This window comes from Erithacus rubecula (genome assembly GCF_903797595.1).
Source record: "Erithacus rubecula genome assembly, chromosome: 4".
Lineage (NCBI taxonomy): Eukaryota > Metazoa > Chordata > Aves > Passeriformes > Muscicapidae > Erithacus > Erithacus rubecula.
The window spans coordinates 30,848,204-30,864,133 of NC_136686.1; the positions used below are offsets into that span (position 1 = coordinate 30,848,204).

The 15,930-nt window shown below is 34.9% G+C and overlaps 1 protein-coding gene across 9 annotated transcripts in view; it reads left to right on the forward strand.

Annotated features, from left to right (window-relative positions):
• The window catches only part of ATF7IP (activating transcription factor 7 interacting protein), an 89,638-nt gene that overhangs the window by 46,270 nt on the left and 27,438 nt on the right, over nt 1-15,930 (forward strand). For 8 of the 9 annotated variants that reach the window (XM_079304523.1, XM_079304525.1, XM_079304519.1 and 5 more), the window contains 9 exons: nt 996-2,047; nt 6,190-6,273; nt 8,117-8,262; nt 9,321-9,458; nt 10,569-10,634; nt 11,152-11,225; nt 11,734-11,822; nt 13,125-13,763; nt 15,238-15,305. In XM_079304523.1, coding sequence (XP_079160649.1) covers nt 1,003-2,047; nt 6,190-6,273; nt 8,117-8,262; nt 9,321-9,458; nt 10,569-10,634; nt 11,152-11,225; nt 11,734-11,822; nt 13,125-13,763; nt 15,238-15,305 — 2,349 coding nt within the window. In that variant the 5' untranslated portion in view covers nt 996-1,002. The remainder of the gene's footprint in view (nt 1-995; nt 2,048-6,189; nt 6,274-8,116; nt 8,263-9,320; nt 9,459-10,568; nt 10,635-11,151; nt 11,226-11,733; nt 11,823-13,124; nt 13,764-15,237; nt 15,306-15,930) is intronic. The other variant, XM_079304527.1, reaches the window with a different exon arrangement.

Sequence of the window (15,930 nt, forward strand, 5' to 3'; positions counted from 1 at the left end):
TTTAAAACTAGGCAATTAGGCAAGACCACATGAGGAAAAATATTTAAAAATCCCTATGGATTTGTTTTGTTTAATAGAAACAGATTAAATCAGATTTTGTTGTATTTCAGCGAAATCATTATAGCTTCCTAGGTAATGCTGGATTTAACTCCGTGTTTTGATTTGATAAAATAGATTTTCTAACATTTTTCTTACAGTTTTTGCAAACTTTTTTTTTTTTTTTTTTTTTTTTAATACTTGAGTGGGTGGATGGAATGAATAGAACTGTGTTGGGCAAACAACAGTTTTCCTTGAAAGAGGAAATTTATCTACAAGGTGCTCCAATACCTGTAATTTTTATGGCCACAAATAGTCTTAGTAAAATGTTACTGCAAACTGAATGAAAGTGGTCTAGAAATTCAAGGTCATTTAACCATTGTACAGATATGGAGGACGAAAGCCTATTTTATTCATGCAGAAAAAGGTATTTTAATGATCCATTGAGAAATTCTTTGCATATTATGAAGTTTTCTTAAAAGTGACTTGATGTAAAAATCTTGTCATTTACTCCAGTTATTAATTCTGTTTAAAACTTATGAAATTAAGTATTTTTAGAAGGATGGAAATATTCATGATCCATCAGTTTACTTTTTTTTTTAAATCTTTTTATGAGAAGAGAGGCTGCTGGTTCTTAGTATGATATATATTTTTAATAGAATACTATGAGACAAATGGTCTAAATTGTGTAGTTAGAAAGTTATGCATGATTATTATAGTATGATCTCTGTGACCTTTGCATAAATGTGTTTGTGCAACACACAGAGAAACTTGGTTTCATTTTTTGGGAAGTCAAATAAAATTCAGGTTTTGACAGGTCTTTCTTTGTTTCTGTCAGTAACATTTCAACTACTATACTTTAAAACGTGCCAAACATAAATTCTTTCATAGTAGCAATATAATATGACAATGATAAATTTTTATCTTCACAATTCTGATTTTTTTTTTTTTTTTTTAAGGGCTAAGATGGATAGCACAGAGGAACCTCAGAAAAAAGTCTTTAAAGCACGAAAGACAATGAGAGTAAGTGATCGGCAACAACTTGAAGCTGTCTATAAGGTTAAAGAGGACCTGTTGAAAACAACTGAAGTGAAACTGGTAAATGGGAAACATGAGAATGGAGATTCTGATATGAATTCCCTTTTAAGCAATACAGACTCTGCAGAAGACAAGAAAGAAATTAATGGCATGGTTGACTTGTGTGTTAACTCTGAAGAAGGAAGAACAGCTTGTGATGAAATTAGTGAGACCAAAAGCCCTGAAAGTAGGGCAGGAAACATAGTCAATGACACAGAATCCAAATCTCCAGTGCTGTCTTCAGAAAATGTTACTCCTGAGCAAGCTAAAGATCCTGACATTGCAGTAGAATGTGAGGCTGAAAATGGAGTTGGTAGCAGTAAAGATAATGTCCATGAAGAAAATAATAAAAACGATAATTTGGACCAAAGAAAGAATGATATCCCATCAGAAGGTGAAAGTAAATCAGTCAGTGATATTAGTGACTCTTCTGAAGAGAAGGCAGAAACAAATGATTTACCTGTTAATTCCAGTTCATCTGGTGAGGGAAAGACGACTGAAGAAGTTACTGTTGAAGCGGTGGTTGGAGAAGCAACCATCTCTAGCAGTATGGAAGCTGACCAGGAAAAACAAGAAGGCAGTGCAGGACTTTCAGAAACCACTGTTTCAAAGACAGCAGATGAGCCAAGTGAAAATATCTTGGACAATACTGAGTGTATGGAAACAGATGACATTATTCCAATTTTGGAAAAACTAGCACCTGCTGAAGATGATCTGAGCTGTTTTTCTAAAAGTTCTCTACTTCCAGTGGATGACACAGTCCCAGATTTAGAAGACAAAATAGACAACTGTTTGGGCTCACCATCCAAACAGGAAAGCAATGAAAATCTGCCAAAAGAGGCTTTCTTAGTATTGTCTGATGAAGAGGAGCCCTGTGATGAAAAGGAGGAGGAACATGTTGAAGTGGTACTACCAAACAAGTCAAGTCTTCCAGGTAAGAATTTTTTAATTTGTTAATTTCCATTCAAGTTTGGGATTTTGTTCATTTCATAGAGTAATGCACTTGGGGCAGGATTCTAAATCAAAAAGGCAGTCTTACCCACAAGTAATATTATGTAGTATTAGTTTTCAAGGGTGTTATTTGAGGCCCAGAAAAATAAACTTAGCACTGAAAAATGGTCATCTTCAACATTTGGTGGAGGGGGAGTTGTTTATTTGTTTTGGATTTTGGTTTTAGGAGGTTTTTTTGTCGTTTTCTTAATGGTTTGCTTTGTGGTTTTTTTGTAGTCTGTAAATTTGGGTGCCAACTTGGGTGAGTTAGTAGGTGGAAAAAAGGAAGGATGAGTAATTGTCAGAGAGGGAACAGAAAGATTTGGGAGAAGTGCATTCATTTACTGCTTTCATTGGGAAGAAAGGATTTCAGCTTTCTTCAACATGCAAATAAATTTTAAGGAAAACACACATGTAATCCAGGTGTGCCTCAACTTCTTGTTTCTTTATTTTTCCCACTGAAAGAGAGTGTTGGAAAAGTTTAATGAAAATGTATTATGTATTTATATCATATAGCTTTTATTCATTTAACTCAGTAGTTTTTTTATCTGAGTTTTCTTTGACTATGGCAACTGATTGATGCTTTTAAATGTTAAGTATGGGATCTCCTCATGTAGTTAGCAGAACATTTTTCTAAGTAAAACTGAATGGATGTCCTTTGTAGTATACTGTTTCATACATTTTTGTAAGCTTTTTTTCTTTTTGACAATGGACAGTCATTGTTACACTATTGCATTTCTGAAAATAAGTGATTAATAATTTACGGGTAAGTTGATGCTGTTCTTTTACCTGTAATTAAGAAAGATGTTTCAAATTATCTGGAATTATTTTTTTGTTTTTTTCCCCTCCCCCTCTTCTCCCCAACCCTCCTTTTTATGGCTTTTATTAATTCATGACCATATTAACCCAAGTGTGTTTAAATATGGCTGACAGAGTAGAAATTTCATAGTTTAAACCAGATTCAGGTTTTAGGCTCAGAGAAGTTAGTAACCATAGTTTTTCAAATCTTGTTTTATTAATGGTGAGATTGTGGCATTCTGAGTCTTCATTCTCTAAAACAGCTAGATAAACAGATAAGAATGTCTCTTGCTTGTTAACTCCACTATTTCTAGTATTTACCTTTAATTTATGCTAGTTAGAGATAAGGGAGGTTCCATAGTTTCTGCTAAGGATTCTCTTAGGCATTATCTGTTGTCAATGAGATTGAAAAGGTAATATACCATTGTTGTGCACCTAAAGTCTTCTAGAAACTGTGGACATGGGGAAAGCACAGGGGAAGAAGAAGGCTGTGTGTAATTGTATCAAAACTGTAGTGTTATGAGTCCCTTTTATGAAATGAGCATTATGAATAAATTGGTTATCTTTGTTCTTACTGAAGTTTAAGGGTTCTCTCATTGAAGTCATTAGGTTTACTGTTTTCATCTTACCCAATGACAAAACACTCTAGGGTTACAAAGGAATTTGGTATGGAGCAAAAAGACTGAAGTGAGTATTAAATGCTGGACTATAATTTGCGGAAGTTTAAAATTAATGTATCCAGCAATATTTTTTCAGACTCTTAGTTTTGGTGACAAGACAAATTCTTTCGACTACTTGTTTCATTTATGGGCTCATGACTCAGAGTTGTGTGGCTGTTCATGAAATGAAAATTGGTCACTGTGATGTTTTGCCTTAGCCAGCAACAAAGATAATAGAGAGGTTACCAAGGCAGGAAACTGTTATATGAGAAAACAGGTAGAGTTACCTTATAAAAATTAACTTTTGGAGAGAGTCTGTGAAAATTACAACTGTGGAGACCATATGGAGATAATTTCAAGATATTATATTGAAGAAATTGGTGCAAACTGCTCAGTTTAGAAGGAAGATTTCAACAAATCCAGATAAAAACCAACATAGCTCAACAAGAGTAAATTCTAGAAGACTTTACTCAAAAGAAGAGAAGAATGGAATGTCTTTTCCAAGTGGAATTAGTAATTGTAATAACTGTGTTGTCGCAGATTTTTGTAATTAAAGTTCATACATCAGAAAACTGTGGAGCTCTTTGTGTAAGTAAACAGGCACATGACAGGGAAGACCTGATATGAATTCTCTTGGGTATCTAAGCACAAGTGATTTCTTACCAAGAACTTTTTGGAAATTAAATGGTAAAATGGAAAGTCCTTGTGGTAGAAATAATCAGCTGAAAAATAAATTTGGAGTTCTAGAGACTGTTGTGTGACTGAATTAATAATTTTCCCAAAATGAATGGTAGCTAGTGAGGTGACAGTTTGCTGATATGAAGAACTGGAGAAGAATTTTACAATGCTGATTGACAACAAACATGGCAGGTGAAACTCATTGTGGTCATCTGTGAAGTGCACATGAGTACAAAACTTGATCAGGAGGTAGAACTGACTCACCACTCAATAAAAATATTTCAGGATTATAGTAGGTGCTTTGGAGGAAACATTGATAAAATGGCAGTTGAAGAAAGCAAGTGAAAAATTATTGGAATAAGTTAAACTGAGTAAAACTTTACTATGATACAACAAGCTCATAGGAGGCCAACAAGGTTGCATTCATTGCTTCTGCCTGTCTAGCATCAGGGCAATGAGATCACAGCTTAGCTGTGAATACTTAAGTTGAAAGCCAATTGTAAAGTTTTCTCCTCCTGAAACTAGAGAAACATTTATCTGGGCATCATGTTTAAACCACTTTTAGTTAAATGAATTTGATTTGTTCATGGTAATGGAAGTCAGTAAGGAAAGGACCTTCTCATCCCTGAAATTAATTGTCCTCTGTACAGAACTGAAAAAAACGTTAGTTTTGAAGCTTGTAGCACATTTTAAAGACATTTTAGGTATATGTATCTTTTCATGGAATCTTGTGTCTTTCAGCTAAATATTAAAATATCTGAATTATAGGGAAAATTATCTTGAACTTAACAATTCTCATTTAGATTCATAGGTAAATGAGTCCTGTTTTATTAATAGCAATTAAATACATGAAACTTATCTCAAAGTCTTAAAAAGCAGGTGGCATAGGCATTATGCTAATTTATTACCTTAAAAGTAAATTAGATTTTGATTGAAGAATTTGTATTATGAATATTATTTTTACATTAATAAGAAAAATTAAAATCTCATAATGATGGCTTATTAGGTTTTGACTCCTTCCTTTTTCTGATTTATTAGGTAACCTGTTTTAAATAATTTAAATGTTCTTCATAATAGAAGTGAGACTTAATGTTAAGAGAGCATCAAGCATACCTTTCAACTAGAACTTTTCTTAGAAAAGCTCGTGAACTGTAATAACAAAATGAATATAGAAAAATGAGGAAGTGTGCAGATAAAGATGTGCATAACAGTGCTTATGTGCTCTGTTTTATTCTGGATAGATTTTACTATAATCTTAAAGGCATTGTTGAATCTAACAAGCACAGAAACACATAGTGGAAGCTTGTTTCATACACATATGTATGAAATACATAATAGAAGCTCATGGAACATATAACAAAACTTTTCAGGAACTGCTGCCAGTTTTATCTTTGTGTATTTGGTAGCTTCAGATTTTTCTCTATTTAAGCATTTCTTAAACTGTATAATTTTAAATGACTAGTCCTAAATTGTTATACTTTGTATTAGCAAGAAACTTCAAATTAAAATTCATATTTGTTAACCTAAATCTAGGTATTTTCTACCATTAAGATTATGGTTGAAGTTGCCTATTGTAAGTAGAGAAATATATTAGTATTTTCTCTCTAAGTAGAAAAGTAAGCTAAAATATTTAGTTGAGAACTTTAGCTACATTAAAAACAAACCATTTTATTCGAGAGGTAACTGAAACATATTAATCTCATAATTACAGTTCTGATTTGAATGTTAAGCAAATTCTGAAGTGAGTCTTAATGTGTTGTATGATAGTTCAAATTTTTGTTTTGAGGGTATCCCCTTATTTTTTTCATATCTTTCATTTCCTTTTTGTCATACTACTCTTGCCTTTCCTCACATTTTTTCATAAGTTTCCTTAACTCATTAGTTGAAATAGGACTGTTAAACACTTTTGCAGATCTAAGTGTCACATGGATATTTTTTCTTCTGTTTGTAGAAGAGATGGAGGGGGAGAGAAAAAAGGAGTGTGAAGATAAAGAAGGAGAAGAGGTCCAAAAAGAAGAGAAACAAATAGAGAAAAGTATGTAATGTTAAAACCATTGTGTCACTGGGTTGTGTGTGTTAGAAGCACAGAATTTGACCACCATCACAGTAAAACGTTTTTTAATGTTTGAGTGGAAATTCCTGTATTTCAATTTTCATCCATTTCTCCATTTCTGTCACTGCTGCTCACTAAAAGTCTTGCTCTTTGTTCATTCTTTACCTATCAGGTAATTCACACACAAGATAAAAATCTCCCCAATGGCCTTCTCCAGTTGGACAATTGCAGTTCTTGTTGAATGCTCCTATCTCTAAAACATTTCGGTGACTCCACACTGCATTCTCTCCAGTATGCTCGCATATTTTTTTCTACTTAGAAACCTAGAAATGGACAAAAGACTCAAGGTTCAGGCTCACATTCCCTGGTTAGAGGGGAATAAAGGAATAATACCTTCCTCAACTTACTGTCAGTACTCATTCTCAGGCAGCCAGGAATGTTGTTTGCTTTCTTTGCCAGCAGGGCACGTTCCTGGCCCATGTTCAACTTCATGTACATGGAGACCACCAGCACCTTTTCTGAAAAGGTGTTTTCCACTCAGTGAATTCCCAGCCTGTACTAATACATGGTTTTATTGCTACCCAAGTGTAGTACTTGGCTATTTCCTTTTCTTAAACTTCATGAGGTTCTTGTTTGCCCGTTTCTCCAGTTTGTCAGTGTGGCTCTGAATGGCAGCAAAACCATGCAGGAGTGTACAAATCACTCCTTCCAGTTTTGTATCGCTGCAAGTTGCTGCGGACATCCTGTTACCCCATTATCTAGGTCTTGAATGAAGATGGAAGTTTTGGTACCAGTAGCATCTGTTGATGTGCTTTGCTGAGCTCCAGCTGGACTATGTACCAATAATCCTGGAGCCCAGCAGTTGAGCTAGTCTGATTATCTAGGCGATACATCAAGAGCTGAGGATGTCTTGGATGTCAGAAGCGTTGTTAAAGATGCTCTCTTCTCATCCACCAAGCCAGTGGTCTCACTGTAGAAGGCTATCAGGCTGATAATGTATGATTTCCCCTTGATAAATTAATTTTATTCCCCACCTTCTTAATAGGCTTAGAGATGATTTCTGTCTCGATTTACTTGCTCTATCATCTTCCCAGAGATTGAGGTAAAGTTGATAATACTGTAGTTCCCTGGGTCCTTGTTATATAATCTGAAGATTATTTAGAAGCAGATGTCCCTCCTGTCCTCAAGAACCTTCTGGACATAGTGCCAGGAGCTGGAGGAGTGGATGAGGTCTCTTTGGTTCTTTCATGCTTCATCACTGTGATAAAAATGACTTTTATAATCTAGTTTTGTTTTGAGCCTGTTCGTTTGTTAGATTTTTACTTTCCTTCTTAACCAAGAAGTGAAAGAAAAGTTTGAATGTTTTTTCAGTCAGGTGTTGAAGGTACAAGTCAAAACTTCACAGCAGGTAAATGCAGTTAATGCTGGCATAATAAGTTGTAGGGTTTTTTTTGCTGGAATTCCGAGAAGAGGATTCCTTTTTCGGAAGAAAATTTTATTTTGCTTTTCAGAAGCCATGTTTCACTTTAGGATGGTGCTGATAGGAGCAGGAAGAACTGGAGGGAAGTTCTGGAGAGGGGACCATTTTGCATCTGGGGCAGCAATTGGGTGAATCACAAACCAGAACTCACTGACAGGGCAATAATGTATGGATACCAGAAGGACTGGTTTGTATTTTGCTATCATCAAGCATGTTTTTCCAAAGGCATTCCTACTGGTTTACAATAAAAAAACTTAAACTGAGAACATCATAGTAATCATGGCATTCTGAAGATACTTGCTTTTTCAGGAGTTCCTCATGAGCAGTTGTATCTCATTGTTTCAGGTGAAGCATCAAAGAGAAAGCGTTCCAAATCTGAGGACATGGACAATGTTCATTCTAAGCATCGTCGGTACATGACAGAAGATTATGAAGCAGAACTCCAAGTAAAAATTACAGCCAGAAAGGATGTTGACCTAAAATTACAAAAGGTAGAGTATTGTCCTCACTTTCTCTTTTTCGTGGTTGAACACTGCATGTAATTCAAATGACAAAGGTGCTTAATTCATATAAAGTTCTACATAGCCTTCCTTTTAAGAAGACACTGAATATTATGAGAACTATGCTGCAGGAGGTATATTTGAAATGTATAAAATACTTAGTGTCATGTAACTCTAGACTGAAAATGTTAGTAAAGTATGTATTTCACCTTGATGAGGTTTATAGGAGATGCACTTTATTGTGCACCTAGCTTTTAAAAAAAGGCAGTCTCCCAACATGAGTGTAATCAACCTGGCATTTTGCAGATTTTTGTAGATCTATTAATAGCCTAATTGCACAATTGCTATGTAAGAACCTATGGTCTTGAAAAAAAGAAAATTGTAGTGTTTTTATATTAGTTTGTTAGCTAGCATGTGTTCATTAATTTAGAACGGCAAAAACTGAACCACATTAGTTGCTTATTTATTTCGTTTCTGAAGAAAACTTTTTACACTGCAGTAGGTATAGAAGGGAGAAAAGCATTAAATAATAACTTGTATCAAGTAAACTTTGTGAAAACCATTCTTTCCTTCTTATTTTTTTAGCTTTTGCAAGAAAGGCAACACTGCAGTTTTTGCTAGAGAAAAATACATCTCAGAAAAAGGTTTTGTTGAATGTCTTAAGTTTCTGTTCTTTGAATGCCAATGTCTCTCTCAAAAGTAGAAAAGTAAGAAGAGCAATTAATTTGTGTAGGCACTGCAATTAAAAAAAAAAAATCTGTTGTTAAGGTTCTTTTTATATATAGTACGATTTTATACCCTTATCATACGGCAAGGAGATGAATTTGTTGAATTAATGGCAAACCATTTGTAGTTTTGAAAATGATGTCAAAACTTAGCTCTGCAACCACATGCTTAATGCTGACTGTTGATTTATTTGATTGACAGGGCATAACAGTTGTCATTTTCTTTTTATAGCAGGTTATTTGTTAATAGTTGAGAATATTTTTATAGATGATCCCCCAAATTTTGGGATTGCATTGTTGTTTTTTTATATAACAATTTTGCAGATTATCCAGAAGCTGTTAGAAGAAAAACTCAACGTTTTACAGTGTGCGGTATTTGACAAGACTCTGGCAGACTTGAAAACTCGAATGGAGAAAGTAGAATGCAACAAGAGGCACAAAACTGTGCTTACCGAAATGCAGGTGAGTGTTTGTGTGTTCAGCTCCATACTAGGGTCAAATTCAAAAATAACTTCCTCAATATTTAGTAGTAAGGCTCCTAGAGTTGTCAGTAGGGAGACTATTTTAACTGCAGCAGGAGGAGGTGGCGGCAGGAGCAGCAAATACTAATGTTCCTTTTGAGTTGTGAAACTATTTTCCTACTCAGAAGGAGGGAAGCCACCAATTTATCATACAGAAATACCAAAGTGGATCTTTCATCTGGCAAACTGACTCATTAGCTGTTAGTAGACTGCTTTTATATTCTTCTGTTCCATTTAGACACTTTCTTAAAAAATGCCAAGTATGAAAATATCTAAGGTCTTTATGAAGCTGGAAATCTGCATGAAAATGGGAAGATGCAGAAAGGAGAGAAAAGCAGCACTGGACTTTGAACATTCTACATCACACCTTGTTTCCCCAGAGTGTGAATTGTTGATGTTCTAAGAAGGAAGCAAATAGCTAGTGTTGAATGTAGTATGCTTTCCTGCATTCTTTATAGAAAATATGTACATAGTGGTGACATAAAGAACATCACAAAATGCAAAGAATTTTGGACTGACAAGACAATTAAAAGCTTGTATCATAACGAATTTGAATGATAAGGCTACTTTACTTTTTTCATTAAAAGAAATAGTTTGCCAGATCATTTCCCACTATACAGCTCTTTCCTCTTGTTGCCGCAGACATTTCATGTTGACTTTTAAAATGTTTTGTAAGATACTTTCAATATATTTGTTCACCAATATCTTTAGCCATGAACTAGAGTGTAAAATTAATAACATCATATAAGCATTTCATTTATGTAGTTTTGTGTGAAGATACAAGATGCATTCAGTTTGTGCAGCAGTGAATAGGAAGGAAATTAGTTAAACTTGTCTCTAAGGTACCTTGATTCTGATGCGTACATTTGTCTTTTTGCTATAATATAGTTGAAAACAACATAGTAGTACTGTATTTCAAGGAAGAATAATTTCCTTGATATGAAAAAAACCTTTGACTTGAAATCTTAGTTATGTCTTTTAGTTTGTAAAATTTCTTTGGTGGTTCTTGGGGATTTATGGGTTTGTTTGTTTTCATCTTCTTCCTGTTTAGACTAAAATTGCGAGATTGACAAAACGGGTTGGAGCAGCCAAGGAGGACTTGAAGAAGAGACAAGAAGTAAGAACTAGATTCATTGGGGTCTGGGGTATTTTTTTTGAGTTAGCCTAAACCTTGTGTTGAAAAACAAAATTTATGTGCAGGAAGATGTGACTTTTATATTCAATGGCGTTGACAAGTGAGGTTTGTCTGGTTTGGTTAAAGAAGTCTTAACATCTGTTATATAATTCTGATTTGTACAGAAGATTCTTTAGCTATTTTTAGTGTGAAAACTCCTTAAACTGTATGTAACTGAATCTAATTTACTTCATTATGAAGAGTACAATGTAAATAAAAGTGCATCCCACTACCTTAAATCAGAGAGCTGAGATTGGGAAAGGGAAAGAAAACATAGGAAGAGACAGTAGGACCAGGGAGATTTTGGGTAGTTGTAAAATATGTCAAATTCTCCTGCAGTGTTGACTACAGAAACTTAATCTTTCACACAGCAGTGAATGGATATGAAATAGAATGAAAGCATTTGGAAGCTGACTTAGAATTGTTTTCTTATGGCCTGTGTCTCTTTCATTCTGTGTAGAATGTGCCAAATGTACCTGTGTCTCCAGGGAAAGCAGCACCTGACACTGCAAATGTAAACAATGCTACGTATCGGTAAGCAAAGCACATCACTGGCACAGTGTTAAAATTTACCATAGGACACTTCAGATAATCTCTGTATTTCTTTTTTTTTTAAATTAATGTGTTCTTCCTTTTCCTTCATTGCTCTTGTAAAATTTGATTTGCTTTTACAGAAGTCATGAACTGACTGAATTGAACCCATTCTTGGTTAAATTTAGATGTTATTTAGCATCAGTTTCTTTTTTTTTTTAATTGCAGGTAATAGTGGAAGTTTAATTTCAATAATAGGAAAATTCTCATGGTGCAAGGCAAGCTTGGTGCAAAGACTAGAAAATTTATAAATAATTCCATACTTTTTTTTATTAGGGAAATATCCAGAGTTAATTTTCCTGAGGAGCAAAAAATGGGTTTAGAAAATAAAATCTCAAAGAAAAGAACAGCTGTAAAATTAGGGATTTTTTTTTTCCACCATTGTACTGTTCATAAATACACCTTTATGTGGCTTACTGAGAGAAATGCCTACTCAAACTTCATTCCTTAGAAATGCTGGCACAGTGAGGCAAATGCTGGAGTCAAAGAGGAATGTAGGAGAGAGCACACCAGCACCTTTTCAAGCTCCTGTGAATCCAGGTAGGAAACTCCCTGTGAAGTATAAATACATTGCTTAAAAGTTTTATTGCTTTCCATTAAAGAAGTAACTAACTTAACAGAGCAAAACTGATTTCTCTCCTTTTTTCTGACATAAAAAAATCATTATTTTTAGTTCTCTAGCACATTCCCAGTTTATATTTGTGTAGTGTGCTTACGAGGTATAGGAAAATCTTTATTGATTTGGCTAGGCAGAACTTAAGGTAAATTGAATGATTCAGTAGACTGCATGCTGAATATGGCAGCAAAACTGGCTGCCAAGAACTGAAACAATCTCAGGCCCCTTAGTGTACTTGACCATAATAGGATGCTGATTATATCCTTCCCTCTACCTAATGACTATAGGAATTGAGTGGGAAACTAAACAGCAGTTATAAACTGTATTTCCTAAAGGGATCATGTTAAAAACCAGATTTTCTAGATTAAAATTTTATAGGGAATATAGACTCAAATTCAACATTAATTTATTGATTGTAATCTCACTGTCCTTGGTTGTAAAAATAGTTTAATATTGAATGCTGAATCTTTCCCATAGGATTATCTTACAGTTTGCATGTACTGGCTTTCAGTAGTGTATTTTGCTCCTGATCTTTAGAATTAATCCTAAAATTTTATTGCATAACAGTCAAAATGTTCTCTGACACATTAATACTTGGTTTGGTAGAACTTTCTGGATACCAGATCCTACCTATACAAGGCAAGTTAGTCATAATTGACATAGTTTTTTTTTTCTTGTTTTGTGAGGCTCCAGTTGCTCTCCCATTTCTGTAATGCTGTATTTTTGTGTTTTCAACAGTTAAATCTCAGAGCTTTCTTCAAGAAAGTCATAATTCTTTATGTATCTTTTTTTTCTGACATTTTTTTATAAACAGAAATGAATATTGACTGTGTCTTTAACCAGGCCATTGAATATCAGAGTGTACAAAAGAGTATACTCCTACAAGTACTGTAGGAGAAAAGTAATACCTATAGGCTTTATTTGCAAAAAGAAGTAATTATACACTAACTTAATCATAGAATTATTTGGGTTGGAAGGAGCCTTTAAAGAACATCTAATCCAGCTCTGCCACCATGGGCCAGGCCATCTTTCACAAGATCAAGGTGCTCAAAGCCCTGTCCAGCCTGATGTTGAACACTCGAAATGATAGGGCATTTGCAGTCAATCTGGATAGCCAGTTCCAGTGGCTCACTGCCCTCATCATAGATTGTTTCCATTTGCTGTGTTGCAGTGAAACCTCCCCCTTGATTCAAGTGCTTAATTTTTTTTATTTTTCTTGTGTGTAGTGCCTGCTCCCAGTCTTACTGCTCCTCCAGCAGTTGTGAGTGGACAGCCTAAGCTTCAGACTCCAGTGTCCTCCACCAGCTCTTTGACAACAGCAGTGCTTCCCACAGCTAACACGGCTACGGTTGTAGGCACTAACCAAGTGCCCACTGGCAGCACTCAGTCAGTGTCGGTCTCGTTGCAGTCTTTGCCCGTAATCCTGCATGTACCTGTGGCAGTGTCATCCCAGACTCAGCTTCTGCAAGGCCACACAGGGACTTTGGTCTCTAACCAGCAGTCAGGCAACGTTGAATTTATATCTGTACAAAACTCGTCCACAGTTGGTAGTCTTACCAAAACTACAGTGTCTTTGGCATCAACTAACGCAACTAAACCAAATAACATCCCACTTGTGCCCAGTCCTGGTATTCAGAGGAACTCTACAGCCAGTGCTGGGTCAATAGGCACAACGTTGGCAGTACAGGCTGTTCCTACTACACATCCTGTTGCCCAGACCACAAGGACTTCTTTGCCCACAGTGGGTACTCCAGGACTTTATAATGCGACCGCCAGTCGACCGCCCCTACAGATGAAGTTTCCTCTCACTACATTTAATAGTACAGCTCCTGCTGAACCACCCACTGTTGCAGCATCCAAGATTGGTAAGTTATGCTTGAATGTTGACACTGGCAGAGGAAGGTAATAGTCAGAGGGAATTGTGAAACTGCACTCTGTGGAAAACTGTTTCTTAATGTGTTCTACAGAGATGGTTCTTCTAGGTTGCATTTCTGTTGAAATTTTCAATATCGAAATAATCTCTATGACAGATTTTTTTCAGACATTGTTGAAAATAAACTCCCCTTGGAGTCAGCAGTGTGGCTTTGTAAGCTTTGTTTTATTTGGAATTTGATTTACTTAATTCCTAGTGCTAAGTCAAACTCCTGTCATTAAGAACTTGATATTTATTTTTGATACAGCCTTTCAGAATAAAATGAACTACCTTTCTAAGCAAAGGCATACTGAAAGGGAAGTATAATTGTAAACTTACTGTTCACAGCACATGAAGGTAAACAAAATGAGAGGAAAAAACTCAACTGAATATGAACCTAATTCCAGAGGAGTACCCTTATACTATTTAAATAAAGTCTTTAAACCCAGTAAATGTTCAAATAACAATAATTATATTAATTATTTGAAATACTTCTTCTCAGTCTTCAGCCCTGCTCTGATGGTTGTCTGCACTTATGATTTTAATACCTTCAATTTTTTTATATGAGGTCTTGAAGATTTGTGGGTTGAAGTTATAGCAAGTGCCTTATTGGTACAATAATAATGTTAGAAGGGATCAAGCAGAAGCTGACATCAGAACTAGTTTCATTTCATTTTCCTGTATGTAAGTTACCTATGCTAAAATAGGTGCTCCATAAAGTTAGGCATTTATGTTTTATATTGACTCTTAGCTCTAAAGCAAATAGAAGTGTTTTAAAGTAACGTAAAAAGGGCTGTGTCTGATGAGATACATTGACGAAAGGCAAAACCTGTGTGTGTCCAAAGAATGTCTCATTTTATGCAGTTTCCTTAGACTGACTTCATACCCTAGAAGTTTTCTCACCAGAATTGAAACACTGATTTGGGCCAGCACTGTTGCTGATAAGCTGTTGTTAAAATGAAAAGGAATGAGAGCAGAATTTGGACTTATATATTTACATAAAATATTAAAGTAACTTCTTAAATTTCTATTTGGCTGAGTTACTAAAGGTACTACTCAGTTTCCCTTTCTGTTAAATATTTTGCAGTCTGTTTAACCATCCAGTTTTCAGTCAGGTTTTTTTTTGTATGGAAATATTAAATAATTTTATTAATTTTTCAACTGAATAGCTTGTCAATATGCGTACAGAGGGAGGAGAGGTTGGAGTTATACTTTGAGCTCAGGCAAGGAAATTGCTCATAAAAAGCTTTTAATATATTGTCAAACTTACAAGAAAAGGAACTCATTAATAAAACTTGAATACTTATAATTGAAAACTGGGGCTAAATGTAAAATATGTCTGAATATTTGCCTTCAAATATGGCAAGCTGGTAGCAGTAATCAGTACTGATCAGATACTGCAAATGAACAATTTCTTGACCCCTCAGAAAACCAGACAAGCAGGCCACCAACAGATACTTCGGCAAACAAGCGACCTGCTGAGGGAACAACACAGGTAGGCTGCTGATTGTTTCTATATAAAATTCTAAAGTTACAATCCACAGGAGAGTTTCTTTACCTTTATTGATTATAATGAAACAATTTTAGTTTCTTTTGTGCCATCCTTTCTAGTTCCTCTCAGTTTATATTTTTCTTCTTCTGAATCACTGTTACTTGCAGCATGAGCTTCTGATAACTTTCTCAGAAGTTTTCTGATGGGATTTTGTAGGTAGACAAGTTGGTAAATCAGGAGCAGACTAAAAATTGTCTGCTAAAACAAAGATAGCATACAAAGAAAAGACTGTCCAATCTTTGTCTGAATGGCTTGAACTTCTGATTACTAATATTTTATAAATTGTTGCAGTGGTCTTATTCCGACACTAATCCAGAAGTTAAAATTGAAATTCTAATGGCTTATATCATGGAAGAAAAAAAAAAAAGGAAAAGAAACCTTCTTCAGGAGTAGCTACTTCATTATAAAGGATAACTTGCAATACTTCTGGATTTCTTGTCTAAAACTTGTTGAACTTGCTTTGAAATTTAAAGTTTGAAATTAAGCCATTTAAAATTCTACAGAAATAATTTTCTTTCTGTCTCTAGATGTTTCACAAAGCACCTCATCCTTAACTATTGCTGTAAAC